The 25,592-nt window shown below is 49.0% G+C and overlaps 11 protein-coding genes and 1 non-coding gene across 12 annotated transcripts; 5 read left to right on the top strand and 7 right to left on the bottom strand.

Annotated features, from left to right (window-relative positions):
• Window positions 1–38: 38 nt before the first annotated feature.
• Window positions 39–537, top strand: EDB91DRAFT_1087412 (uncharacterized protein; the record flags this gene model as incomplete). Its single annotated transcript, XM_041316208.1, has 2 exons — window positions 39–261; window positions 380–537. Coding segments are annotated over 2 exons (381 nt in total), but the record flags the coding sequence as incomplete, so codon positions are not given.
• A 6,527-nt stretch (window positions 538–7,064) lies between these two features.
• EDB91DRAFT_1170629 (uncharacterized protein) lies at window positions 7,065–7,323 on the bottom strand. Its single transcript, XM_041320182.1, has one exon. It carries the CDS (start codon window positions 7,280–7,282, stop codon window positions 7,106–7,108), a length of 177 nt encoding a protein of 58 aa, XP_041170582.1. The 5' UTR covers window positions 7,283–7,323; the 3' UTR covers window positions 7,065–7,105.
• A 1,068-nt stretch (window positions 7,324–8,391) lies between these two features.
• On the top strand, window positions 8,392–9,121 carry EDB91DRAFT_124909 (uncharacterized protein). Its single transcript, XM_041323022.1, has 2 exons — window positions 8,392–8,544; window positions 8,593–9,121. Exons 1-2 carry the CDS (start codon window positions 8,467–8,469, stop codon window positions 8,878–8,880), a joined length of 366 nt encoding a protein of 121 aa, XP_041170581.1. The 5' UTR covers window positions 8,392–8,466; the 3' UTR covers window positions 8,881–9,121.
• Window positions 9,122–9,540: 419 nt separating this feature from the next.
• On the top strand, window positions 9,541–10,835 carry EDB91DRAFT_1170624 (uncharacterized protein). Its single transcript, XM_041320181.1, has one exon. It carries the CDS (start codon window positions 9,585–9,587, stop codon window positions 10,752–10,754), a length of 1,170 nt encoding a protein of 389 aa, XP_041170580.1. The 5' UTR covers window positions 9,541–9,584; the 3' UTR covers window positions 10,755–10,835.
• A 47-nt stretch (window positions 10,836–10,882) lies between these two features.
• EDB91DRAFT_1170622 (uncharacterized protein) lies at window positions 10,883–12,169 on the bottom strand (the record flags this gene model as incomplete). The annotated part of the gene is made up of 4 exons (XM_041320180.1): window positions 10,883–11,162; window positions 11,216–11,496; window positions 11,544–11,632; window positions 11,681–12,169. Coding segments are annotated over 4 exons (926 nt in total), but the record flags the coding sequence as incomplete, so codon positions are not given.
• Window positions 12,170–12,277: 108 nt separating this feature from the next.
• EDB91DRAFT_1350988 (uncharacterized protein) lies at window positions 12,278–13,057 on the top strand (the record flags this gene model as incomplete). Its single annotated transcript, XM_041326105.1, has 2 exons — window positions 12,278–12,940; window positions 12,995–13,057. 2 exons carry the CDS (start codon window positions 12,278–12,280, stop codon window positions 13,055–13,057), a joined length of 726 nt encoding a protein of 241 aa, XP_041170578.1.
• Window positions 13,058–13,275: 218 nt separating this feature from the next.
• On the bottom strand, window positions 13,276–15,342 carry EDB91DRAFT_1331205 (uncharacterized protein; the record flags this gene model as incomplete). Its single annotated transcript, XM_041325381.1, has 7 exons — window positions 14,767–15,342; window positions 14,489–14,708; window positions 14,258–14,437; window positions 13,938–14,206; window positions 13,899–13,912; window positions 13,450–13,853; window positions 13,276–13,363 (listed from the first exon to the last, which is right to left on the bottom strand). Exons 1-7 carry the CDS (start codon window positions 15,233–15,235, stop codon window positions 13,276–13,278), a joined length of 1,644 nt encoding a protein of 547 aa, XP_041170577.1. The 5' UTR covers window positions 15,236–15,342.
• A 32-nt stretch (window positions 15,343–15,374) lies between these two features.
• On the bottom strand, window positions 15,375–15,458 carry EDB91DRAFT_t111. Its single transcript has one exon. It is a non-coding gene; the product is annotated as a tRNA-Ala (tRNA).
• Window positions 15,459–15,512: 54 nt separating this feature from the next.
• EDB91DRAFT_1209358 (glycosyltransferase family 69 protein) lies at window positions 15,513–17,589 on the bottom strand. The gene is made up of 5 exons (XM_041320747.1): window positions 17,282–17,589; window positions 16,487–17,221; window positions 16,103–16,432; window positions 15,856–16,042; window positions 15,513–15,808 (listed from the first exon to the last, which is right to left on the bottom strand). The coding sequence occupies exons 1-5, from the start codon at window positions 17,387–17,389 to the stop codon at window positions 15,672–15,674; spliced, it is 1,497 nt and encodes a 498-aa protein (XP_041170576.1). The 5' UTR covers window positions 17,390–17,589; the 3' UTR covers window positions 15,513–15,671.
• Window positions 17,575–18,620, bottom strand: EDB91DRAFT_1350986 (uncharacterized protein). Its single transcript, XM_041326104.1, has 4 exons — window positions 18,401–18,620; window positions 18,164–18,342; window positions 18,031–18,110; window positions 17,575–17,977 (listed from the first exon to the last, which is right to left on the bottom strand). Exons 1-4 carry the CDS (start codon window positions 18,486–18,488, stop codon window positions 17,899–17,901), a joined length of 426 nt encoding a protein of 141 aa, XP_041170575.1. The 5' UTR covers window positions 18,489–18,620; the 3' UTR covers window positions 17,575–17,898.
• An 82-nt stretch (window positions 18,621–18,702) lies between these two features.
• Window positions 18,703–19,732, top strand: EDB91DRAFT_1170617 (60S ribosomal protein L31). Its single transcript, XM_041320179.1, has 5 exons — window positions 18,703–18,831; window positions 18,886–18,906; window positions 18,957–19,197; window positions 19,273–19,349; window positions 19,407–19,732. Exons 1-5 carry the CDS (start codon window positions 18,829–18,831, stop codon window positions 19,437–19,439), a joined length of 375 nt encoding a protein of 124 aa, XP_041170574.1. The 5' UTR covers window positions 18,703–18,828; the 3' UTR covers window positions 19,440–19,732.
• A 1,503-nt stretch (window positions 19,733–21,235) lies between these two features.
• Window positions 21,236–24,478, bottom strand: EDB91DRAFT_1255142 (CHAT domain-containing protein; the record flags this gene model as incomplete). The annotated part of the gene is made up of 3 exons (XM_041323924.1): window positions 21,236–24,199; window positions 24,255–24,352; window positions 24,400–24,478. The coding sequence occupies 3 exons, from the start codon at window positions 24,476–24,478 to the stop codon at window positions 21,236–21,238; spliced, it is 3,141 nt and encodes a 1,046-aa protein (XP_041170573.1).
• Window positions 24,479–25,592: the final 1,114 nt, after the last annotated feature.

The following is a 25,592-nucleotide window of genomic DNA, read 5'->3' as shown; positions in this document are numbered from 1 at the left end:
TATATTTTGAGGGCGAGCTGCACCCTCATAATATACAGCACCATACATTGGCATTTGAGCAGCAGGATAGACAGGAGCAGGAGCTGGGGCAGGACAGGAGTAGGAGGGAGATGATAGCCACCAAATCCTGGAGGATAGACAGGGACAGGAGGAGGAAGAGGGGGGACCAGGAGGAAAATAGCCAAAGCCTGGAGCAGGTGGGGGTGGTGGTGGGTGATGAGCACGCCATTGACGATGCGCCTCATGACGCTCAATTGCATTGTGTGGAATTCCTGGAAATCTCTGCACAGGGATCTGAGCATGATTTAAATTTCCTAGCATATGAGGAATATTCTGAATAGGATATGTTAGCAATGGTCAACGTTTTGAATGAAAATAGACATACAATATGGGGAGCATCTGGTGCTACAGGGGCAGGATCATTTTGCGGTAGACGTTGTGCAGGAGGCGAGCCAAGATTACGTTGATTTCTCTCGGCTTGACGCGCAGCAGACTGGGCTCGTTGAGGGGAAGTGGGTGGAGTTGAAGGAAGCCTAAGAAGAAATTAATTAATTAGCAGGACTCCATAAAAAATAAATGATATACGAACATGGCAGTATGTGGCAACAAAATTCGAAAAATGGGGCAAATCTAGCAATGGATAGGATAGAAACACCACTGCAGCAAAATTAGTCGAGGAAGACATGAGAGATGCATTACGCACATAGGTCGGAATCCAAAAAAGTGGGTGTGTGTGGGTGGTTGAAGAAGTCTGAGCCTCCCGAGGTCAGGATCGCGTCAGGAAATTGACGTATGACAGTGCTGAAGACAACAAAAATGCTGTCCGAGATATTATCCCAAGGGATAGGAAGGCAACTGTGAGCAACTGCCAGATAGAACACCCAGCAGTCAGACTCAATGCAAAAAAGTGTCCTGCCAACCAAATCTCTGCACTGTAGTGCTATCAGAGGTCCCAGCAAAAGCTGATAGCAACCAGCAAACACCCGTAAAAACAGGCAGCCAGGGAGGTAGGACTTGACACGGAGATCTCACAGGACAGTCTTTGACAACTGCAGAAGACGCCCGCAAGACTCCTCGCACGTTCGTCTTGTATACCCAATTTCCCCCGTTCCTCCAGTGGGATTCGGGCTCAGAAACAAACAACAAACACACCACACGAACCTGCTCTCCAAAAGGGTCCAGGGGGGGTCCAGGAGGGTCCAGGGGTCCAAGGGAGGTCCAAAATGGTCCAAAATGGTCCAAAACACGGTCCAAGAACAGCAGAAAAGCGAAAATCACTATATTTTTTTGAATTTTTCAAGTAATTTTTGTATTTAAATAAGTAAAGCTTACCCCAGGAGTGGAATTTCACTACAAATTTACAAATAATCACTGGGGAGAGGATACTTCAACAATTTCAACAATAGTATGTGAGGAAACAGATGGTGGGGGGAAAGAGGTGTTTAGATTGCGAGGGTTTCGAAACTCGTAGGGAAATGGAACTCCAAAAATGAAAAGCATGCGAGATTCCCAATTTTGGACAGCAAGCTCGTATAGTAGGGGACAATGGTTTTCGGAAATTCAAACTCCGGTTGACAGAACCACGTGGGATGCTTTTTTCAGCCACCTTAGCGAAATAACCGTATCTAACCTTCGCCAGCTGACGCTGGCGAGGCCTACCAACACCATGTGCGCTACGCGGAAATGCCCAAATCGTCCCACCCCTTCCCCCACACCAGTTCTCCCTTACTTTATAGACTAGCCCAAGCCCATTGTGCCTTCGGCACAGGAAGCAAGCAGAGCACTTTGTGCTCTGCTGGAGGCACCTTCGGTGTTTTGTCTCACTGTGTCTACATATTATTTTGTTGTGTGAAATCAATCATTTCTTACATCTTACATTTTAAAAATATTATATAGTTTTGTTTTAGTTATGGGATGTTGCACAAACAGTTTGACTGAAGGTTACCTGGCACACTGGCTTGCAATCCCATGGCCTCGTGCCTCAGCCAGTGGGATGCAAGCCAGTGTGCCAGGTAACCTTCAGTCAAACTGTTTGTGTCTTGCTACTGACTCATGCCTTTCCCCTCAATTCTCCCATCTCCCATCTCCTGTGTCCTGTGTCCTGTTGTCCTGTTGTCCCATTGACCTGTGTCCCACTGTCCCATGTCCCGTGTCCCATGTCCCGTGTCCTGTGTCCCGTGTCCCATGTCCCATGTTCCATTGTCTGTCCTCCTGTCTTCCATCCTCCCATTGTCCTCCCATTGTCCTCCCATCCTCTTGTCCTCCTGTAGTGCTGTCCTCTCATCCTCCCATTGTGTTCTCTTGTCCTCCTCTTGTCCTCCCATCCTTCTGTTGTCCTCCCATTCTCCCATCTCCCTATTCACCCCATTTCTCCATTCTCCATCTTCCCATCCCATTCCCATGTTTACCCATTGCCCATTGCCAATTTTTCCCATCTTTATATTTTCACAATTTTGCATTTTCACATTTTTCTACTTGGTGTTCTCTTTTCTCTTTTCCCCACAAAAATCCCAAAATCCCTTGTTGTCCTTCAATTTTTACTATTTATCATGTATTCACAGTCACAGTACATATATAAAATCATTGTCAGTTGTGCAAAATGGAGGGCCATTGAGCACCTGCCAATCCCATCTTTCTATTTTCGCATTTTTCACATTTTTCTATTTGCTTGGTTTATCCCGTTGTGGCTCAATTTTTTCAAATTCCCAATTTTGGACAGTGAGCTCACATAGTAAGGGACAATGGTTTTCGCAACTTCAAACTCTGGTTGACAGAACCACATGGGATCCCTTTTTCAGCGACCTTAGCGAAATAAGCATTCCAAGCGGCTTGTAACCGAAAAAACCGACGCCAACTGAAACTGACGACTCCATGTGCGCTACGCAGAAATGCCCAAATCCTCCCACCTCCCCCCCTCACCCTTCTCCCTTACTTTTTAGATTCTCCCTTACTTTTTAGACTAGCCCAAGCCCGTTGTGCCTTCGGCACAGGAAGCAAGGAGAGCACTTTGTGCTCTGCTGGAGGCACCTTCGGTGCCTTGTCTCACTGTGTCTACATATTATTTACTTGTGTGAAATAAATAAATTCTTACATCTTACATTTTAAAAATATTATATAGTTTTGTTTTAGTTATGGGATGTTGCACAAACTGTTTGACTGAAGGTTACCTGGCACACTGGCTTGCAATCCCATGGCCTCGTGCCTCGGCCAGCGGGATGCAAGCCAGTGTCCCAGGTAACCTTCAGTCAAACTGTTTGTGTCATGCTATTGACTCATACACTTCCTCCCAATTATCTTGTCCCATGTCCCATTGTCCCATGTCTTGTTGTCCCGTGTCCTGTTGTCCCATTGTCCCATGTCCCGTGTCTCGTTGTCCCGTGTCCCATTGTCCCGTGTCCCATGTCCCATTGTCCTGTTCTCCCGTGTCCCATTGTCCTGTGTCCCATGTCCCGTGTCCTGTTCTCCCGTTCTCCCGTGTCCCATGTCCCATGTCCCATGTCCCATGTCCTGTGTCCTGTTGTCCTGTTCTCCCGTGTCCCATTGTCCCATGTCCCATTGTCCTGTCCTCCTCTTGTCCTCCCATCCTCTTGTCCTCCTGTAGCCCTCTCATCCTCCCATTGTGTCCTCTTGTCCTCCTCTTGTCCTCCCATCCTCCCATCTTCCTATTCACCCCATTTCTCCATTCTCCATCTTCCCATTCCTCTGTTTACCCATTGCCAAATTTTCCCATCTTTATATTTTCGCAATTTTGCATTTTCACATTTTTGCATTTTGCATTTTTCACATTTTTCTACTTGCTTGGTGTTCTCTTTTCTCTTTTCCCCACAAAAATCCCAAAATCCCTTGTTGTCCTTCAATTTTTACTATTTATTATGTATTCACAGTTGCAGTACATATAAAATTCATTGTTGTTGTGCAAAATGAAGGGCCAGTGAGCACTTGCCAATCCCATTGTGGCTCAATTTTTACAAATTCCCATGTTTGGACAGTGAGCTCGTATAGTAAGGGACAACGGTTTTTGCAAATTCAAACTCCGCTTGACAGAACCACATGGGATCATAAAAGAATGGGAGACCTGTTTTGTGGCTGTGTGTGGGAGACGCGTAGCTCGCTAAAGGCCACATGGGAACGCTTAGCTCGCTTAACCTCGATTTAGAAATTTCACGTGGTTCTGTCAATCGGAGTTTCAATTTCAAAAAACCGTTCTCCCTTACTATACGACCTCACTGTCCAAAATTGGTTATAGGTAAAAATTGAGCCACAACAAGGGGAGGAACACCAAGCAAATAGAAAAATGTGAAAAATGCGAAAAATGCGAAAATATAAAGATAGGAAAAATGGGCAATGGGTAAACATGGGAATGGGAAGGTGGAGAATGGAGAAATGGGGTGAATGGGGAGATGGGACACGGGAGATGGGAGACAGGAGACAGGAGGGAGATAGGAAATGAGAAATGAGGAATGGGAAAGCAGAAAATAGGACAGAGACACGGGAGAATTTTTTGGGAAGGGCAAGAGTCAACAGCAAGACACAAACAGTGAGACTGAAGTTTACCTGGGACACTGGCTTGCATCCTGCTGGCCGAGGTACGAGGCCACGGGATTGCAAGCCAGTGTCCCAGGTAAACTTCAGTCTCACTGTTTGTGTCTTGCTGTTGACTCTTGCCCTTCCCAAAAAATTCTCCCGTGTCCTCTGTCCTCAGAACTAAAATAAAAGTATATAGTATTTTGTAAATGTAATATGTAGACATGTGCCGAAGGCACAACGGGTGTGGGCTAGTCCTCTTTTCAGCAACCTTACCGACGCAACCGACGCAGCCGAAACCATGTGCGCTACGCGAAAATGCCCAAATCCTCCCACATTGCCCCCCTCCTTTCTCCCTTACTTTTTAAGACTTTTTAAGATTATAGAATTATAGATTATAGATGATGATGATCTCTTCGATGTTTGACCTTGTTAGGATCCGAAGCTTACTCATACTACCACCCATGGCCATTAATATGATTGAATACCACTAGTACTGGAGCTCGCGGCACAGTCTCTGCTTCTCGCTGTCAGCCGCGCTCAAGTCAACGAACCAACAAATGGTACAGCTCTCGCACACCAGCCGGCTCGCAATCAAACTTCAATGAACAGGACCATTCTTGCTCAAATTACATGCCAATGAGGATATTAACGAGGCCATCAAGCGGTACCGTGAATCACTTCGGGTAGGGCGGCAAGACCATCCAGAGCGCCATACAAAGCTTTTAATTTGAGCTCGGCGCTCTGCTCTCGTTTCGCGAACACTTGAAAGATCGAAGATGTTGAGGAGGCCATTGGGTTCTGCCAGGAAGCACTGGCGGTTTTGCCACCACTCCACCCCGAAAGGCACTACTCCCACTTCAGGATACACGAGGCATATATGTCTCGTTACCGGGTGCAGCATAAACCTGCTGATTTATCACTCGCAGTGGAGAACTTCAGACTGGCATCAAAGCACCCTACTCAAGGCTTTCCAGCCCGTATTCTTCAGGCGTATAATTGGACTGTCACAGCGGAGAGGTACAGTCATGCATCAAGTCTCTGCCGCTCTCTAAGCTCCGCCACTATGTCGACGCATACAATATCCCCGTCAAAGGCCGTATCGACAAGAATGACCTCGTGGATTCCATCATTGCTGCGAAGTCTATCCCACTATATCCTTGTATCGCTGACTTCTTCCAGACACCATCAGACACCCGTCCTCCGCCCCCAACTCAGCAACAAACATCCACATCACCACCCGATTTCCCCCGTCCTGACCTTGAACCACAGCCAGCATCATACACAACGTATACCCCCGAGCCCCTGATAATGGGGCTCCAGGCAGGCAGCTCGACGGAATAGACGGGTGTAGCAGCAGCAGCGCAAGAAAGTGCCAGCATCAGGGCAGAAAAAATAGAGAACATCGTCGCGGTGCTGAACATTCTGAATACTAAGTTGATGTGACGGCTGCGAGAAACGGACTTTCGAGAATGGCGTAAATAGGATAGTTCGAGCGCAGCTAGGCCAATTCACGAATGCCAGTACTACAAGTCCACAGTACGACGACCTTTATACCTTTGTGGTAATAAAAATAATCATATGGCAGAGTGTGAATTTCATGCTGTGAAACTGGAACGAGGTTAGTACCGGTGAAATGGACAGTGATTTGGCCGTGCAATCTTTTCCAGTCACCCCCTAGAGTAACGTTGACTTACGTGCGTTTATGACAGGATCCCCAGCAGAATGAGCTAGTCTCGACAGTGGCAACAATATGCCATCATTTTCGTCATAGGGGCTTGCTGAATGCTGATTCCATTTAGCGTTCACTATTGTTCTAAAGTGGAGTTAGTATACTCCTCACGTCAATTCCAATCCTCGAGCCGAAGAAGGGTTGAATGGTATACTTACGAAGAGATATACCTAAGCATGCCACCATGCGTTCCCCTCTCCTCATGCGGGCGTGGCGAAATCCATCTGATGGCCTGGTATCACACACTCTGGACAGACCCTGGACAGATTCATGGGCTAGCTGGTAAGAGGACTAGTGTTTCTGATTTGGACTTGGAAGATTTGAAGAGTTCTTCTGATTCTTCCTACCCACGTCTCACGTATCGAAAGACAATTGGTTGATGAGTCGGATCTGGTTAGGATGATCATGGAGCAGGCCTAGGAATGGGTCTCGTCTCGCTTGTTAAGCCTCGAATTGCTAGTTTTTAGTTTAGCCTGCGGAGTCTGCTTCAACGTTCGAAATGATGGGAGACAATAAAACCATGATATGTTGTCAGCTCAGCTCAAGGAGACTATGATGTGTACAGAGCGAAAATAAACGTACTCGCGCCCCCCAACTCGTGCTCCATACCTAGGCCCTACACCCGCATGTACACGTACGAGGGAAAAGAGCTATACACAAGAAGGAAAGTCTATCACGCTCGTGTGACAGAGGGAGATAATGGAATACTGTGTTTTGGCCCTCGTAAGGCTGTAATTTTCTCTGTATTAGCAAGCATATCACAGCATATGAGCATCTGCTTACTCGTCAAAATGAGTGCCTCTATTTGGGTCAGCTCGTCTCTTGGCAAGTACTTTCCTGACCTTTCTCTCAGGGCGAACAACGATGATTAACACGGGGGAATTCGAGAGGCGATGATTTGATACGCTGCCCACACCTGACGGGCCGAAATATGCACTCCCAGGTTTGCATCATTCCGCGCTGACCTCTCAAGCCCATGACGACTGAGTCTGGCCGATACAGAGCAATCAAGCATTCGAGCGTCATGGTGACCTTACCAGCAGTGAGTTTGACAATGACGGTCAACTACGTATGATGCATACAATGAGAACGTGTAAACGCGACGACCACATACCTTCTGCTCTGGAACACATTCGATACATTTCCAATGAGGCGCAAAAGTTGACGTGTCTTCTCGAGCGACTTCGTGATCCATCTTTAAATTATGATCTAATGTCGGCGAACATCCTTTCCAACAGATATTAGTCATTCACCTAAATCCGCCGGACCGAGTTTTCCAGCACCTAATCAAAGGCCTGACGTCCCATTTCATCCAGACTGCATGCACAGAGGAATGCCCTAGTCTAGCATACCCGTCTGATTGAAAGTGCAGGGTCAACAAGCATGTGGATGCAGAAAGGTTCTCGAAAATATCGAATCATACTCTGGGCGTGCAACGTTGCCCAGCAACAGATGTGATCGTAGTCTGCTGCATGTTCATCGATGGGGACCACAAGAGGGATTTTCGAAGTTGGAACGTGAGTTGCGAAGGAGGAAGAGGGGGAAATGGTAGGGTTGAAGTAGGGTTGAAGACATAAGGGAGCAAGGACGTCGGAGAGTCCAGCTGCGAAGATCGCTTGAATGCCGAGCGCAACATTACAGGGATATTGGTGTGCTGTTCAGACATGGCATGTGAGAAGGAAACAATTACCAATTTACTGATATTGCATAAGTAGCCAACACCAATATAATTACATATCGACTTTCATCTCAAGGCAGGCGAAAGTCGAATACGAGAGAAAAATTGATGAGAGTGAAAGTGAAAGTGGCAGATGGCACGGAGTACGGTTGGATCAGAAGACGGCGGACGGAGATGTCAACATTAACAGCGTTTGCTGGGAGCTCAGTGCTCAGCGCTCAGTTGTGACACAAGAATTGTTTTTTGGAGGATGCAGGGAGGTGAATATGTAGAGGGAACGTCATTCTGGGTGTGACTCGGATACATATGCATTGATCAATGATGACTATGAGTGGGATATAGTTGGGGATATAGCTGGAGATGCGTGGGGCAGATCTAGAACTCGTCGTCGCGAACTGGGATGGATGGATGGTCAATAAATAGTAGTCTTGCGTAATCAAAGCTTAATCTTTCAGCAGCATGGGCATCCTTACATCATAACTTCCTAGCGTATCCTGACAGGGAAGAGATATTTGTGAAGTGTGGCAAGGCTATGGCCTATTTTTTCACGCAGTACGACGACGATTTCCTCGAGCGGGCAAACGACGATATGAGTATTATCCTAACTTTTGTGTGTTCGTTTCTTCATCTGTCGATGCAAATCTAACAGCCGAACCAGGCTGGTCTATTCTCAGCCGTCAACTCTACCTTCATCACTGGAATGCAGCCCAACCCGGGAAACACAACAAATGCCCTCTTGTTGTACCTGATCCAGGTCACTGTTGACCCAAATGCCCCGCATGACATCAGCAATAGTATTTCGTCGCCCACGGGCTATTCTTCTTCAACTGTCTGGATGCAGACGCTTGCTTATGCTAGCCTCGCATTTAGTGTCTTGGCCGCGTTCGGAGCTGTCATGGGAAAACAGTGGCTCAACCAAGGCAGCTCGAGGACGAGGGTCTCTTGAAGAACGCGGCATACAGAGGCAGACGAAGCTGGATGGGCTAGAGCACTTTCACTTGCAGACCGTCTTGCAGGCATTCTTTGTGCTCATCCAGACTTCGCTGTTCCTCTTCGGCTTGTCACTCAGCGCCAACATGTGGACCCAGCAAACGACGATATCCAGTGTCATTATTTGTACAACAGCCTTCGGCATCCTCTTTTGCGCAGGCACTATCTTTGTGTCACTATGGCGTCCGGACAGTCCTTTTCAGTCACCAGGATCGCAGCTAGTTGACGCCATCTGTAAAAAAAATCAGAAATCTCATATCGCAGTTCATATACCATTGTCCTGTCCAGATTCGATGTTCCCCGCTGACTCTAACCATCTGCAAAATCATCTTTTCAGAGAGATCGACTTCTGCTCAATCGATATTCAGCAAATCGGCCGCCGTACGCTGGATATTAGAGACATCAACGAACCTGGAAGTTGTTGAGGCCGCGGCTTCGATGGTACCTCTCGTGCAATGGTCGCCAAACCTTGATGCTTCAGCAGCATTCGAACGCTTACGTTTCGGGGTGTGTCATGACATGGAAGAGCTACTCGTAAAGTATGGCAAGGCCATGGCCCATATTTGCAGCCAGTCGGCGAAAATCAATCGATATCTTCTTGGTCGCTTTATTGATTGGGATCGTTGGGGAGGCAAAAGTCGTCTCATTCGCGATACGTTCATGGCTGGCCGTGACGCCTTCCATCAGCTTATAAATGCACCGGACGACAAAGCTAAATGGAAGCATCAGGCTGATGCACGCACCACTTTGAGAACAGTGGTTGTCTACGGACTGGATGATCGCCTTTCCCTTCCTGATGATGAGGAATTGCTTTGGGATGGTGATCTGCGCTGGCGTCACAGTGATGGGCATGAGCCCGGCTGTCAAGAATTTGACTGGGTCATAGACTACCTGGAACTCTCTGCACCCACAAAACCCGTGGAGGCAGCCAACAATGGGACAAAAAATGACAGCCCCACGGAGACAGCAGACGATGAAACAGATGGTGATGCTTTGCTTGCACTGGGCGCCATGCGGGGACTAGGCAGCACTGCCAAGCGACCTTCCTACATTACGTCGCTTATCCGTTGTATGGGCCCCGCCAGACCTCCCCGAGTCCGGCATGCTGCGCTGAGAGCTGTTTCTGAAGCTCGAGGAGAATTAGCTTCTATCACCAGAGACTCGATGCCACAGGGTGTCGACGTGAACCTCCTGGATACGCTTTCTCGCGCTATTTTAACTGTCGTATGTCCAAATCGTGACCAGACAGACCACGGCAGTGGGCCCGACGCCATATTTCACAAGAATAGAAACCTCTGCTACTTCCGCCTTATCTCTGCCCTGACAAAGAGCGACGAGTGGTGTCAACGTCTGATCCGCGATGGCCATCTCGAGTGGTGCATTTCTCTGGTAGATAAAGTCTCATGGATTGATAACGGATACCACCTTCTCGTGATCTTCGGGCGCATCGGTCCTTTTGCCAAGGATCATCCTTTCAGCACTGCTCAGCATACGTGGCAGGGACGCATCGACAATACATGGTTTTGGGCAAGCCGGTCTTACTCTGAGATGGATGACGAATACGTCGATGCAATACCAGCCCTCGTAATAGTGACGAGGCTGAATTTTCTAGGCTCAGATAATAGTGTTTCAAGCTGGACTTTAGGACGTCTCGCGGATAACGTGCATGGGGCTTTGGCCAAGTTGCAGGAGGGAGAAGCAACCAATAGTATAGCTCATGCTACAGTTGTCACTGCAATATCCTCTGTGCAGGGCTTGTACGACGATCTGCGTCGTGAGATCGACGACCGGAATGCCTCGGAAAGGGATAATAGAGCTTTGGGGTCGTAAAGGACATGCACCTGCAGCCAAGTACTTTTACGCGTTTGTCACTGTACGCACGTCGTGATTTATTCCTATGCTTAGATCCCTTACTCAAAGAATGACCCCAACACTTCTTACTCACCACAGTCGTATCGTCTGTAAGAAATTCAACGGATTCGGCCGCTATCGGTACTAGTGCTACACAGATGCTGCAAAGTGTCACTTGGAAGCACTGGCAAATCGACTTTAAATACACGCTGTCGAGCTGAAGGCAGACCCCCCGCCCAGGTATCAACAATACAGGGTGACTATGGGTACAGAGTCAATGATTACAACCGTCGCAGAAGAAAAGACAAAGATGAAATCTATCACGTTCGTGTGACAGAGGGAGTCATCGGAACACTCTGTATATTCTGCGTCTTAGCCCTCGTAAGTCTGTAAATCAAGGGTTTGTATCAGTAAGTATATACAGATAAACTTCTGCTTACTCGTCAAAATGAGTGCCTCTCTTTGGGTCAGCTCGTCTCTTGGTAAGTGCTTTCCTGACCTTCCTCTCAGGGCGCACAACAATAATTGGCACGGGGGAATGTGAGAGACAATACTTTGAGACACTGCCCACACCTGGCGCGCCGAAAGCTGCACCCCAGGCTTGCATCATGCTGCGCTGACCTCTCGACCCCACGACGACTGAGTCTGGGCGGTACAGAGCAATCAAACGTTCGAGAGTCGTGGTGACCTTGCCGGCAATGAGCTCGACAATGATGGACAACTAAGTACACAATGAGAAGGTATGCCGTAAACGTGACGACCACGTACCTTCCGCTCTGGATCGTACTCGATGCATTTCTCCTGAATCTGGCGCATGAGTTCACGGGCGTCTTCTCGGACGACTTCATGATCCTTCTCTATTTGATGTTTACGGACATTTTTTGTGGAAGATATTAGTGGCTCACCTAAATCCTCTGGATCAATGCCTCTGAAGACGATCAACTCGTCCCCATCCTGCACCAAGCTCTCCAGCGCCCAATCAAGGGCCTGACGTCCACTTTCATCTGGACTTGATGCACAAAGGAATACTCTCGTCGCTCTGGTCCTAGCGTATCCATCTGATTGCACGTGCAGGGTAAACGAGAACATGGACGCAGCAGGGTTCTCAAAGGTGTCGAACGATACTTTGGGCGTGTAACCTTGCCCAGCTACAGATTGGGCCGTACTCTGCTGCATGTTCACTGAGGGGGACCGCGAGAGCGATGTGGAGGAGGACGAGAGGGGCGGTAGTCGCGACGTCGAGGCTGGGAGGGTCAAAAACGAAGAAGGTAGCGGGGATAACGGCGGGGATGAAGGCATGGAGGATGACGGGAGCAGAGAGGGAGAGCTCGGCCGTGACGATTGCTTGAGCGCCGAGCGTAACATGACTGGTATATGCGTGTGTTCAGACATGGCGATGTGATAAAGAGATATTTATCAGTTTATTGATATTAATATTACATAGCCAAGACCAAAATAAGAATTACATATTATCTCCGAGCTGACTTTCATCTCAAACTCTCATGTCGACGTCACGTTCAGTTAGTCCTGGGGAGGAGGAAGAAGAGAAAGAGCACGTTGAGCAGCGCACGGAGGCGACACCCGAGTCCACTGGCGAGTCAACCTCCCCAGAGGAGTCTGCTGAACCTTCAGATACAGACCAGGACGCCGCCGCAGCGCATGCTGCCCTCCCAACAGCGGGATCATGGCAAGCCATTTGGTCCGCTCAGCACAACACCTATTATTTCTACAACTCCGAAACCAAAGAAACGACTTGGATAAACCCCATTCAGCCTGCCACCTCTGAATCAGATCCCTCTTCGCCTTCCCCGTCTCAATCTGGCCCTTCAATAGACCCTCACTACGCCACGCTACAAGCAAACGCGATGGCGCAGGGTATTGATCCCTCCCTAGCCCATCTAGATCCGTCGCTTGCTTCCTCGTCTGGTGTTCCTAGCAATTTTATGTACACCGCCAAGTTCAACGCAAGGACTGGCGCCTTTGCTAAGGCGGATAGTCGCGATCCTACTCACTTGTCCGAGTACGAGCGTGCTAAACGCATGAGCGAGTTCTACTTTGATGTTGGTGCTTGGGAGAGGGATGTCGAGGCTCGCAACAAGGCTGAAGCGGAGGCTGAGGCTGAGGGAGAAGGCAAGAAGAGAAAACGTCCGACGAAGAAAGACCTGGTAGGATCAACCATATGTATTCCGTTCATGTTGGTTGCTGACTTTGATTTACAGGAGCGGTTCAAGGAACAGAAGAGATTAAAGAAGATCGCCAAGACCGCATGGCTTCGAACATAGGCACCCTTCTGTAATATTAGAAGCACGAATTCAAAGCAGTTTGGCAGATTAGTTCCTTTAGTCGTACAGAGAGCTCATCAGCTAAATTGTATAGTACAATCATCTTGAGGTCTATGACCGCAGGTAACTGCCAATGACCACCACCTAGCTATATCTGCAATTCGGTCAGCGTCTGTAAGTACTTGTGTCCGTCGTTATGCACAATGTTTGATGATGCCCTATGTCGCAAATACGCCAATGATCTTGAATGAAGGAACGCTTTGCCCTTCCTCGCCAATCAACACGCACTCAACGTAGTGCGATCCTCTCGTAACATAAGTGATCGATCACCGCAAGACTTGACCATCCATTAATGACTGCTTACGAACGGGAAAAAGAAACAGGACACTCACGTTGGCACCGCATCACTGACATCTCCGGCATTTTCTATGACCACCGCACCTCCAAAATTATCATCCACCCAACATTCAATCTCACTTCCCTGTCCAATCTGGCTCATGGGCTCCTTCAAGAAATAAATCCCAACATCTCCAGCGCCTACTTTGATAGGTACGCGCAACTTGCTCAATGGCAACGAGCTATACCAATAATACCCGGCCGTAAGCAAAGGTGACGAGCCTGTTGAGGGATGCGCCGCCATCCAACCAGAACCGTAGAAAAGCGACGGAGGTACGGGATTTACGAGGTCATTAGCAGATGCGCAATACGGTGCGACCTCTTCGAATGGTCGCGACTCTTTGGGACGCGTATTAATCCGAATGGGAGGAATTCGTAGTTCGGGGTAGATCGGTACAGGCTGGGATCCTGCTTGGGCAAGAGCTAGGGCGTGTTTTTTCTCAACCTCTGCACCATCATCTACCGGTCTTAGTGGTTCGGGTACTGCAGGCGCCTTTCCTTGCGCCGACACCGCCGAAGAGATGCGTATCTGCGCCAGCTGGGTTGTAACCATGTGCCATCATCATTGGGATGGTATCGTACGAGTGACCGCCGGCCGTTGACCATGCTGCACATATCTGAGACTGGAAGTACGATACGAGAACGTCAGTGAGAATTTCATGGCCTGCCGGATTCGCGAGCATGGGGTCCGCATAGTAAGGCTTTATGAGGTCAGGATTTGACATGTAAGATGGATAAAGTATGGGTTTGACGCTGTCCATAGCCGTCAGAAATGCTACTCTCGGGTAAGTGATAAGCCTGTACCTAATATGCGGCACGTCATAGAACTGTGCGACGATATTGTGCCAATGGTCAGGTCCTGCAAAACCATATGTCGTGTGTATCTGTGAACTAAAGTGCCCTAGAATGATGACTGCAGGCTGGTCTGGGCGGTCCAATATAGAGCGAACCAACAACTCGAAATTTTCCATCGAGCGTTGGGAGCTGGTATAATTTAGACATCATAGCATACATTAGCTTGAGGCCCGTGCTTACCCTTCGTCATCGACATCAAATTCAAGTATCACCAGGTCGGTATACTCCGGGATGTGATGCGAGCTGCAGAACCCAAAGTATCCCGAGTTTGTACGCCTCATAGCACCATTGGTCAGCTCCGAAGCTGGGTGAGGAAAAACGCTCGACCACCACTGGAAAAAGCGCGAAGGATAACATCTGGGAGATAATGGATCATCTCCTGCAGCATGGCATGCAGAAACTACACAAAACAAACACACCATCAAGATAAGAACTTCTACAAGATAAAGAATACGCACCTGAACCACCTAACACGCTGATCGTCACAGGTTGACCCAAGAGCGCTTTATGAATCACGCGGTGCACCCTCCCCCCGCTCCCCAAATGCAAACGACTCTGAGCCAATGGCACCACACCATACTTGTTCGCAATCTCGTCCCCAGGTCCAAATACAGGACAAAAGTCGAATGGGTTCGCTGTCTCCGACGCATTGCCAACAAGGTAGTTCGCCTCATGAAGGTAATTCTTCGGTACCAGGCCTTCTGTGGTGAATGGTTGATGCGACTGGTTTGAAAACAAGATAAATCGTGATAGAGCGAGTAGTAGAATGAACCCAAGGATGATGGCCCATATTCTATTGGTGACGCCTAGCGCTCTTTGATTCCACCTTGTGTGTTTTGTTGGATCCGAACCCATACCCGTCAGTCGGTGCTGATTGGGAGGGGAGATGCGTGCCAGACCCTTCCCAAGGCCTGAACGTCGTTGCATATAACCGTTTAGACAAAAAAAAAAGGAAACAGCCGTCTACTCGAGACTTTGTCGGCTTGTCGAGGCTGTCGAACTAAGCGAAAGCAGATTGAAGCCTTAACTCCGCGTAACGGCGTCTATGCACGAGAAGGAAAAACAATGGACACTGTGGGAGTTGAACCCACGACCTCACGCAGTCCCAATTCATGCGAAGCGTGCGCGCTACCAACTGTGCCAAGTGCCCTTTACGGCAAATCAGTTAGTCGTCAATTTTGATCCTCTGCTAGGGCAAATTGTAGAACATCTGGAGCACTGATGATGGAGGAAGTACTTTTCAAATTCCAAAGCATCCGTATAGTGTCTCTAGCGTACATGCCTCCATAGGGATGCATCATGCAAACCAAATAACCCGCAACGCATTAAAAAGCAAGCTACCCAAAGTCCAAGTACCACCGCATTACAGCTCGCTCATCTCCCTTTGATGCCTCACCTCCACAGCTTCCGGATTCTGCGTGCTATCAGGCATGCGCTCCCAGATGGGGTCGACATCAGGGCCGTCGATGTCACCTGCACCGTCCCAGCCCCAACACCATACTGTACGACTCGTGAATGAGAGGCCAGAATACAGAAGTAGAACGTACCATGCGAAGGCCCGGGTGCGAAATCTATCTCCTCGCTCTCTTCCGGTGTGAATAATCGATCATGAGGACCAAACCACGATCGGTCCTGTGGGTCTGTCCGTGGATTATCCGGAAGTCCCCCAAGACGAACATAACCTCGGATGGCAGTGAGGTTCCGTCTTGAAGGATGTATGATATCAAACACTTTCTGCAAAATAAATAAATATTCAGTCAGATATGTCAAATCCCACTTCCTCCCAAAACATACCTTATCATACGCAAGCTTCACCCGCGGGACCATCAAGATGCGTCCATACCCAGCCTGCCAGTAATCATTGCAGATCAAACTGCACTCTGAAGCAGAACACTCCTCTTCTCCAAGTCGAGCCATACGGAATTTGATATACGGAGGCGAATAAAATGGAGCGGGGTCCAGGATTGCAATGCCGTTCCAACATGACTGGACCTGCACGGGAAGGTGCAGTTGGAAACGGTCGGAGGAGTAGGGGTCACGGAAGACATTTTCGAACGGGGCATTCTCCAGCGCTGTTCCGTTGACATCACGAGCGACCCAGTTGTCATAAAAGACGGGTGTTGACTATATAGTAAAATCGGAATGAGCTCAGGTTATGAAAATAATATCGGCACTTACCAGCTCTTGATGGTACATGTAATCCGAAGCGCATGTGATACCTGCATTATTCCGCCGACTCTGCCAGATAAGCTCAAGCAGATCGTCCACGCAGGGGAGAATATCGTTCATGAAGATGATGGTGTCAAAATACTCGTTATGGGAGTCGCGGAGCTCGTGCAGCGGGTTAAACGCTTGATTGCGGACCTCTGCAAGATACTCTATGCGGTGGTTGAAGGCACCTCGTGTACGAGTAGAGGTTCGGATGGTAACACGAAGCCCCACGCTGCGCGTCAGCGCGTCGAATATACGTAGCAGTGCCTTGGTCTGGTCTGTCGAGCCATTTTCGTATATGGAGACATAGACGTTATGGTACCCCAGAATCGCAGACACCCGAAAGAGAGTCGCAAACAAGTCAGGAATGATATCGAAAGAGTTGTACAAATTGATGGCGAAGAAATATTTGTGCTCTTTCGTTGGAGAGTTGTACACGTGCTGCGAGTCGGAAAATCCCCATGACGAGAACCAAGTTGATTCAGAAGGAGTTTTGTGTCCGACGAGGGAATCATATCGGTCTCGGACTTGTTGAATGTAGAGCGGCTGGGAATTTCGTGTACACTCTGTCGTATGGTGCGGAGATAGTGTAGACAGCAGGTCTAGGACACGTCGGCGCTGGTCGATGGTGGGGAGCGTGATTTGTTTGCGAGCAGACAAGCGTGAAACGAATATCGGGTTGTTCCCCCCCGTTGACAAGAGCTACAAGAACAGTCACACATTATCACAGTTGCGGACAAGGTAAAAAGGAGATACACATACACTTGATGGAAGTGCCTTCCCAATCAGCACGCCCAGTAACAACCCAACCACTAATGCCAAGGGTGTTGGCACTCGTTTCAACTGTAACCAAAATGTCTTTAGTTGCATGGTGGATGGGGGGTGATAGACAGTGAGCTGGCAGAAAATACAGGCGACTTTGGAATAGACGCGCGGCTCAACGGTTCATACGCTCGACTCCAGGATGGAAAGGGGACTTAGGCTTGGCAGTAATTTCTTGTGATCTGCAGAAGAAGGCCACCCTTGGACTTTGGTGGAGATGACGGTCTGAAGTACGCAAGTTCAACTTCAAATTGCGTCGGCCCGTCGGAGGCGAGTAAGATGATGGGCGCTTGTACACACAAATTCAAATAAGTCACCTAACGTGCCGTCCATGTATATTGAAGACGCAGTTCAACTACATAGATTGCTACATAACCCCATAAGTCCCTCCTCTTTCGAGTCGGGGAACACCATATGCAAGATAACGAATGAAATAAATCAGGTAAGCGTGTGTTAATGCTCAACCTTCGAAACGTCGCAACAGTGATTCTAAAGTCCAGTGCGCAAAGAATGCGAAAGAATAAATAACAAGATGGACTGGTAATTCCTGCAACCGTTTATAGTGATGCTGCCAGGAGGGCAAAGGCCGCTGCACCAGTGAGCACATTAATGGTATTCGATGACGCAGCGTTGGACCTGATATTCGTTGAGTTTGGTATTTTTAAAAATAAAATAAAACAAAGACTGACGAAGATGAGGGCGTGGAGGTGGCCGTGGTGGTAGCTTTGGATGATGAGGTAGCCGTGGCGGAAGTAGACAAAGTCACACCCTACATTATCGACTTCAACACACGCTCAAGAAACAAGGGTATCTGCAACATACCACTGCGGCACAGAGTTCTTGGGAAGACGCTTCGGCATTTGTGAGGTCAGAGCCGGTACACGACGCCTGAATACAGGTCGTGGTGCTGTTAATGAAAGCCGTGCTATGGCAAAGACAGCTGTCGTCGGTGGAAGAACAGTTGCCGTAGTCAGCATTAGCCAGACACGGAACAGCGCAGTCTAATCACGAAGGACATTCAGATACAATGGTGAGACAACAAAGAAACATAACGCGTACTAGGAAGGCTGTTTTGACGAGCAATCATTGCCGCATACGCGGTAGAGAAAGCGGCTGAAAGAGCGACGACGACGAAGGAGAAGCGCATTGTGGATGAACGAAAGAATGTGGGGAAAGACAACAACGGGAAGAACAGACTTTATAGAGTTTACAAGATAATGTACATGGCAACAAAGCGGACAAGGGAACAAAGGGAACATTCTACATGTCATACAAATTCTCAAACACTTGTTCTAATTTTAGCGCTTAGCTTGTGGTATTAATTGCTTCCGTGATAATTGTTCACGTTATTCGGAGTTCACCGAAAAACTATCAAGTACCTCAAGCCACTTAAACCTTATGTCATCACCATAAACCAAATACAACCAAACTCAGCGCGACATCTGCCGTTCCAGTTATACGAGCTCGTCACTCTACAAATTCAAGACATGGTAGGTTACATCCTTGCTCTATCCTCTGACCGGCTGATTTGGACTCTTTGTTAGGCCAGGACACAAACCGGCAAAGTACGTCCCATCACGACATTCTCAATTGACATATCTTTATCTTATCCCAGACTGGCGGCAAGCGCTCCGCTCTTCAAGACGTTGTAACTCGCGAATACACCATCCATCTGCACAAGCTTGTGCATGGCCGCTCCTTCAAAAAGCGTGCCCCCTGGGCCGTAAAATCCGTCGTCGATTTCGCCCGCAAGTCGATGGGCACGACTGATGTTCGATTGGACCCCAAGCTCAACCAGGCTTTGTGGGCTCGGGGTGTCAAGACCGTTCCCCACCGGATAAGAGTAAAGCTTGAGCGTAAGTGCTGCATCCTCAAGTTACTTACGGTGATCGCAATACTCACGATTCATTTTTTTGACCAATGCGCTACAGGCAAGCGCAATGATGAGGAAGGTGCAAAAGAGAAGCTTTACACTTATGCCAGCCATGTGCCCGTAACCTCGTTCAAGGTGTGTACTTGACATTGGGTATTCCGCCAGTCTGAACCAAACCTTTTTTTCTCCCAGGGGCTCCAAACCGCTGTTGTCGACGCAGAGTAAGGGCCTGCGAAGGGTGTCTTCGGAAGGTCCTGTGTAGTCTTTTTCATATATTTCATGCCGCCATGCATCATCACACCCAGCACTATGGTACCATGTCGAACCATCAAAATTCTCGCGCATCTTGATGCTGTCTCTGAGCTTGAGTTCCTCTGCTGAAGAAATCAGAACTGATGTTCCTAGCCAGGCGGTCGTTCGAGATGAGACCCCGAGTTAGTGTTCATCCTTGGAAATACGATCCGAGGTAGTGTGCAAATCTGTGTTGAGCGGATGGAACTACACCTTTGCAATTGAGGACGTGAACTGACTGCGTTAAAAAAAGCAATAACTAGGACAAGGGTAAGTATTAGACAATCGTGCAAACAGTACGAGGTCAACGTACTGGATAAGGGGGGCAAAGTTCAAACGTCCGCGATTAGGTATAGTTACACCCATCACATAACCTCCTATTTGTATCTCTGCAGTGGTGCCTCTGCTTTTTACCTGGTCAGCATGAAGCCTTCGGCGATGAAGAGCATGCACAGGGTTGATGCACTGATGCATTTTCTAGGGCTAACTCGTTCACATCTCTCCCGTCAACCTGAACCACACAGAATACCCCATTTATCAGCTGCCAGTAGAACTTTTACAGGACACATTCTTACTCATCGTAAACGACCTGCGAGACCATCTTAGTATTTTCTCATTTGAAGACACCGCCATCTCGGGAAATTCTGCCAGCCCCCCGCTCCTCTTCACTCGGGTGTGCGCCTTTGGCGAGCCGTTGCGCATTCGACGACAGGGATCTGGTCACGCATTAATGTTAAGCTTCCCGGGCAACTCCATAAACCACTCAAGCCATTCCTTCCATCTCTACTCAAGTTTTGGTTCGCCCGGTCTGGCAGTCGGCCTCTCACCATTCGCATACAATTCTTCCCCCCCTGGTGGCAGGTCAAATTGACAGTAATGCAAATCGTCGACTGCTCAGGATCCTTCTTGCTGAAACAAGGCGTTGGGAAACAGCACTAGTGTATGAAGTGTATGGCGTATTTGAACTGAGCGACATATTCAACACACCTCAGTTGAGAACCCTGGAATGTAGCCTGCCATCGGATGTCGCCCATTTAAATGCACCAAATCTCTGCCGCCTACGTATCGTCAATTAACTGTTGACTCCCATCCAGTGGCCCACATCTGCTACCTGCAAAAATATACATCATCTCCACCTCAAGAGCGCTTCCGTCCATGTCATACACTCCTTTTCGGCGATATTCCCTCGCTTGGAGACCCTCATCGTGGACTGCCTTCCAAGTAATGGGACTAGCGGTCCTTCGGCCCTGTATTCTTGCCTGGAATCGATGACTCTCCCCATATTTCTTCCCTACTACCATCGGGGCCTGCTTATCGACCTATTCTGTACACTTCATCTTCCAATGTTGCAGAAATTGACTCTGGTGGGGGCACCAAACAGACCATAAGTTGAGAGTATTTTAGAGGCGCTTGCAGTCGCTGCGTCTTGCAATATATGAGGGGTAGATTTTGAGACGTTCCCGTGGCCGAACAAAGTTGATGTTCATGCCGTTGAGCCGTTGCTCTCGGTGGTGTGGGAGGTTTCCGTCTGTGGAGAAGTGATAGTACGCGGGGAACTGACCGCTATGTAATTTGGAACTTCTGGGGGAAAGGAGATAGGGGCTGCAAGTCGATCATGCATTTTGTTGAATTTATGCTTGGAGTTTGTGTAAAGAGGTATCTTTTAATTAGTAGTTCCTAGCGTGATTGGGAGTGTTCGTAGTACTAGATGAAGACAAAACGACAAAGAACTACACGCCAATATGAATAAAAACGATTCTCTGCTCGAGCGGCACCTCCTTCTTTACTGCACAAGTAGCATGGTTAAGTGCCAAGGCCGCCTTCGTGCAGTCAATGACGCCATCCTTCAAATCCTTGAACATATCCTCATAGAAAGCTTCTACAATATGTCTTGCGACAGCATCGTCAACCACCCACAGTGTACCAATGACACTCTTGAACCCCGAAAACTGCAGACCAGCTGCGAGGTGGATGACCTCGTCGGGCATTTCCTCATCGCCGACGGCGGTGTGACACGCTGATAAGAACGCGAATTCAGCTTGTGGAGCATCATTCTCCATGATGTCAAGCAATGTGAGGGGTTGATCTCTCATGGCAAAATGTGAGTTGTAAGGCTGTTCACGGTCCTGCTTGCCATGACAAGCAAGGTGCACCCATGTGTTGCATTGCAAGGCTTCGAGTGCACCTGCTCGTGTGGCTGCATCGCCAGAAAGAGTGGTGGGATTGGCCGTCACGGGGACGAGCTTACGGACTAGCGCAAGCTCGCTTTCGACAGCCAAGAGCGCCTCGCCTTGCCCGGCACCCGGCTGACTTTGACCGATCGCCACGAAGGAAGGCATCGCGCAGTGGTTCTTCATCATCTGTCGAGATCTGATCAGAGCCGAAAGTGTCGGCGTGTAAGAGCAAATGTAGAGGTCCTCCAGGCATGGTTCCCGCCCACACCCATCTGCCTTCGTTCGAAAGGGGTGAGCTGCATGGAGAGGAATGGATGTGAAAGCTGCTGTTGGACATAGCCAGATTCGCGAGCGACGCGGCAATTTCAGATCACGCTGGAGTACTTTGACAATGGGTAGCATTACTTCGTCCCATATCTTCCGTAACAGAGCTATCAGCGCCGTCCTCGGCTCCTTTGGGCCCATACAAGACGCGTGCCGTATTGCCTTTGCGAAGTTGCTTTTGAGCATCTTCAGATCTTCGAGAGCGACAGACGGGAAAGGAACACGATGGGGCTGCCCTGACGTCGGGACAACGAGGGCCTCGCACGAGTATTTGCTGGCGATGAGGATGATGACGGGGCCATAGCTCGCTGCCGCTTGCAAGTCTTTGTACGACGGTGGGAGCAGGAATTGCGAGAACCCTTGAACATTACGGATTTCGGCTACCGCAGCTTCCCATTGCGTCGTAAATCTCCTATACCGTATTGCTGCTTGATCAGCAGCAGCTCTGTCTGTGCTCACGGCAGAACCCTGAGCGTCAGAAAGGCGCTTGCTGAGCTCCGAGAATCTGTGGGCTAGCTTGGGATTCACCGACTCAAGGTCTTCAAGCGGCGTCCTGAGTCGAGCGGTCAGCGACCACTGCTGGCCACGACCCCGCTCCTCGAGTTCAACCGCCTGCCGTAGGTTATCACGGCGTATGGCACATGATGTTGCATCTACAGGCAGGGTCCTAGCCTCAAGAAAAGCAGTAGCAGCCTCGCGCCGTGAAATGACGGATGATCTCGTCATCACATGGTTGTCAAAAAGATCTAAGCACTCGTGATATGCTTCAAGGGCAGATTCGTGTTGATGCTTCTCAGCTTCATGAACCCAGAGCAAGGCTGTCTTGATACGACCCGGGAAGCCTTGAGTGGGGTGTCGTGATGCCAATCTAAAGTGTTCTACTGCCAGTGACAAATCACCAGGATCATGATGCACTCCGTAACGAGACAGATAAGCCTCCTGCAGTCGGGCATAGCAGGTGCATCTATCGGGGTGCAACGGAGGCAAAGCCGCCAATGACTCTCTGCAAAGACCAATGGCCTCTTCAACATCTTCGTCCTTCTGAGTGTGCGTGAACCAAGAGCAAAGTGCCGAGCTCAAATTACGAAGATATGCATGGCGATCTGGATGGTCATGCTGGGTTAACCGAAGAGATTCCCGGTACAGATCAACAGCCTCGTTAAGATCCTCGCTGACATTGAATTTGTCGTATCTGGTTTTGAGCGCGCGGGCGAGGTTGTTAAGCGTGATATCACGACTTGCATTCCCAGGTGGGCGCAATGTCAGTGCCTCGCGATAGAGGCTGATAGCTCTGTTGATGTCATTAACGTCACCAGATTGGTTGAAACGGTCGACGAAGGCACCCCCTAGGTTGTCCAATGATGTGTCACGAGAATCATGTCCAACAGGGCACAAGCGCAGTACTTCTTCATACAAAGAGATCACCTCGTCGAGATCATGAGAATTGCCTTGGTGACTGAAGCGGTGTGCGATAGAAAAGGCCAAGTTGTGCAAGTAGGTATCACGATCATGACATCCTTCTGGGCACAGAGACGCAATATCACGAAGAAGTTGTATGCTCTCATCTAGATCATCAATGCTGCCGAGCTGTGTAAAGCGTTCTCTGAGACCCCATGAAAGTTCGTCGAGGGCTTTAAGATGGTGTTGATGGCCCACAGGACAAAGCTCGAGCACGATTCGTCGAAGTTGGATACCTTCATCGGATGGATCTATTGGAAGGTTGTTGCATTCGTGGATCACATAATTGACAGCAGTGTCCACGCTGATGCTGCGAAGGTAGGTAGCCTCTGGACAGAGGGCTAGTAGCTCGCAGCACAGTTGCGCAAATTCCTGGATGTTGACGGCAGTACACTCCTTGTTGTGGCGGTGCCAGATCAATACTACAGAAATGAGGTTGCAAAGAGATAATGAATGATCGGGGTGGCCCTGCGGACGCAATGCAAGGGCGTCGCGGAATAAAGAGGTGGTGAAATCAATGTCTTGAAGGTCCTTTAGACTATAACCTCCAAGGCGAGCGCATGCGAGGTTGGCAAGAGCGGCAGCACGGTCAGGATGGCCGACCGGACACTGGTCTAGAACTAGCTGAAAATGCCCCAAAGCATCGTTCAGGTGAGAGATACTCTTGCTCGCCACGTAGTCAGCACACCGTGCGTGGCCCGCATCTGTGTGCCGAGCGATGTTGCATTCAATGATGGACTACAGTTTGCCCTCTGTCAGCAGAACCCGAAAGCACGAGGCTAGCGTCACTTACCTCAAGGAGTGCACCGTCGTCTTGTCCACAAGGGCCCACAAAAGCGACCTTGAGCGTAAGAGAAGGGCAAGTATGATCAACGGTTGGGAAGGAGATATCTACGTCAGGTTAGTAGATGTGCATGATTGGGAAGCAGATCACTCACCGAAAGGTTGATCTCCATGATCAAGTAGTTCATTCCATGAGGTTTCAAGTTTCCCTACGACTTCTCCAAGGCCTAGCATTCGACCAAGTTCAAAAGATGCTCGAATCTCCAATGATAATCTAGGCGACGCATCTATTGATCTGCAAGCTGGTAATGAATACTGGGATCGAGTCACTGCGGAAGGCTTTACAAGGTCATGACATCGCCCCAAGCTACAGAGCTGTCGGATGATAACACTCGGACAGCTGATGTCCAGCGTCTCCTCGAGTCGACATTGATGGATATGTAAATGCCTGCGGGTATACGCCCGGAAGGAACTTTAATATTATTTCCGCTAATGACTGTGGATAGCGTGCGGAGATCAAAACGAATCCCGACATCGTATGATGTGGCCTACCTTCAAGTCTGATATATTGGCCTTCCAAACTACCAGGCATGGTGGCGCGCGGTTATGCAAATGACAAGGAGAATTGAGGATGGGCTGAGTGGTGGGCGGAATGAGTGGTAGGATAAGACGGGGGATAGGGATATGGAGACTGTAGATAAAATTCAGATGTGAGAGAGAGGAGAAATGTGTGGGGGTTCAGGGCATACTGCACGTGTATTTCCATGTTGTCGATGGTCTTGCAAGGCTGGTCAGCACGATAGGCGCTGGTCGTAATCCACCGGCGCTGAGACCAAATTATCCCCACAAACACTAATCAAGTGGGCAATGCAGTAGTCGCTCATCAGCAAAAGTGGCCTACGATGGGCCAGGCTGCTAGTACCGAGTCTGCTCGAGCGGTCATGCGATTCTCAGAGCGCCCCACTGTCATCGAGATTGTTCTTGGCTTTATCACTCATAGTCATTTAGCACATTATAACTTCAAGGCAAAATGTAGAACCCAGTGTATTTAATAACAACACAAACCACTGAGAACGACATCAAATGCACAGAAGAGCCAATCCAAGTCCGAATAGCTGCAGCTGGGAGGATGTCATGGAGAGGTTGCTAGAGTATGACAGGAGGCTGACGAAGCGCAACAGTACAATGAATGTCGAAGAAACATATGGAGCAACATCTAGTGTTGGCTTGTTCGGAGGATGGCGGAAGTTTTGAAGCTCGCTCAATTGTTCGAGGGCGGGAATCGGACGGCCCGACAATCTAGTTGATACTTTCCGGTGTTTGCCGAGGCTAAGCCTGACAATCAAAG

The sequence above is a fragment of the Suillus paluster genome (assembly GCF_016628075.1).
Source record: "Suillus paluster strain FC165 chromosome Unknown EDB91scaffold_128, whole genome shotgun sequence".
NCBI classification, from domain to species: domain Eukaryota; kingdom Fungi; phylum Basidiomycota; class Agaricomycetes; order Boletales; family Suillaceae; genus Suillus; species Suillus paluster.
Note: the sequence above shows the minus strand (reverse complement) of the source record. Positions and strands in the feature narration are given on the sequence as shown.

What these genes read in the sequence shown, in the direction of transcription:
- EDB91DRAFT_1350986 (XM_041326104.1), bottom strand. Translation starts at nt 18,488, where the DNA reads ATGCGCTTCTCCTTCGTCGTCGTCGCTCTTTCAGCCGCTTTCTCTACC. An exon ending in TCGTCAAAACAGCCTTCCTA is followed by an intron (nt 18,343 to 18,400) that starts GTACGCGTTATG and finishes CTTCGTGATTAG; the next exon opens with ACTGCGCTGTTCCGTGTCTG. An exon ending in AAGAACTCTGTGCCGCAGTG is followed by an intron (nt 18,111 to 18,163) that starts GTATGTTGCAGA and finishes TCGATAATGTAG; the next exon opens with GGTGTGACTTTGTCTACTTC.
- EDB91DRAFT_1170617 (XM_041320179.1), top strand. An exon ending in CCAGGACACAAACCGGCAAA is followed by an intron (nt 18,907 to 18,956) that starts GTACGTCCCATC and finishes ATCTTATCCCAG; the next exon opens with ACTGGCGGCAAGCGCTCCGC. An exon ending in GATAAGAGTAAAGCTTGAGC is followed by an intron (nt 19,198 to 19,272) that starts GTAAGTGCTGCA and finishes AATGCGCTACAG; the next exon opens with GCAAGCGCAATGATGAGGAA.
- EDB91DRAFT_124909 (XM_041323022.1), top strand. Translation starts at nt 8,467, where the DNA reads ATGGCCTATTTTTTCACGCAGTACGACGACGATTTCCTCGAGCGGGCA. An exon ending in TGAGTATTATCCTAACTTTT is followed by an intron (nt 8,545 to 8,592) that starts GTGTGTTCGTTT and finishes CAGCCGAACCAG; the next exon opens with GCTGGTCTATTCTCAGCCGT.
- EDB91DRAFT_1170629 (XM_041320182.1), bottom strand. Translation starts at nt 7,282, where the DNA reads ATGACGCTCGAATGCTTGATTGCTCTGTATCGGCCAGACTCAGTCGTC.
- EDB91DRAFT_1209358 (XM_041320747.1), bottom strand. Translation starts at nt 17,389, where the DNA reads ATGCAACTAAAGACATTTTGGTTACAGTTGAAACGAGTGCCAACACCC. An exon ending in ACATGTACCATCAAGAGCTG is followed by an intron (nt 16,433 to 16,486) that starts GTAAGTGCCGAT and finishes TTTACTATATAG; the next exon opens with TCAACACCCGTCTTTTATGA. An exon ending in CGCACCCGGGCCTTCGCATG is followed by an intron (nt 15,809 to 15,855) that starts GTACGTTCTACT and finishes CGAGTCGTACAG; the next exon opens with TATGGTGTTGGGGCTGGGAC.
- EDB91DRAFT_1170624 (XM_041320181.1), top strand. Translation starts at nt 9,585, where the DNA reads ATGGCTGGCCGTGACGCCTTCCATCAGCTTATAAATGCACCGGACGAC.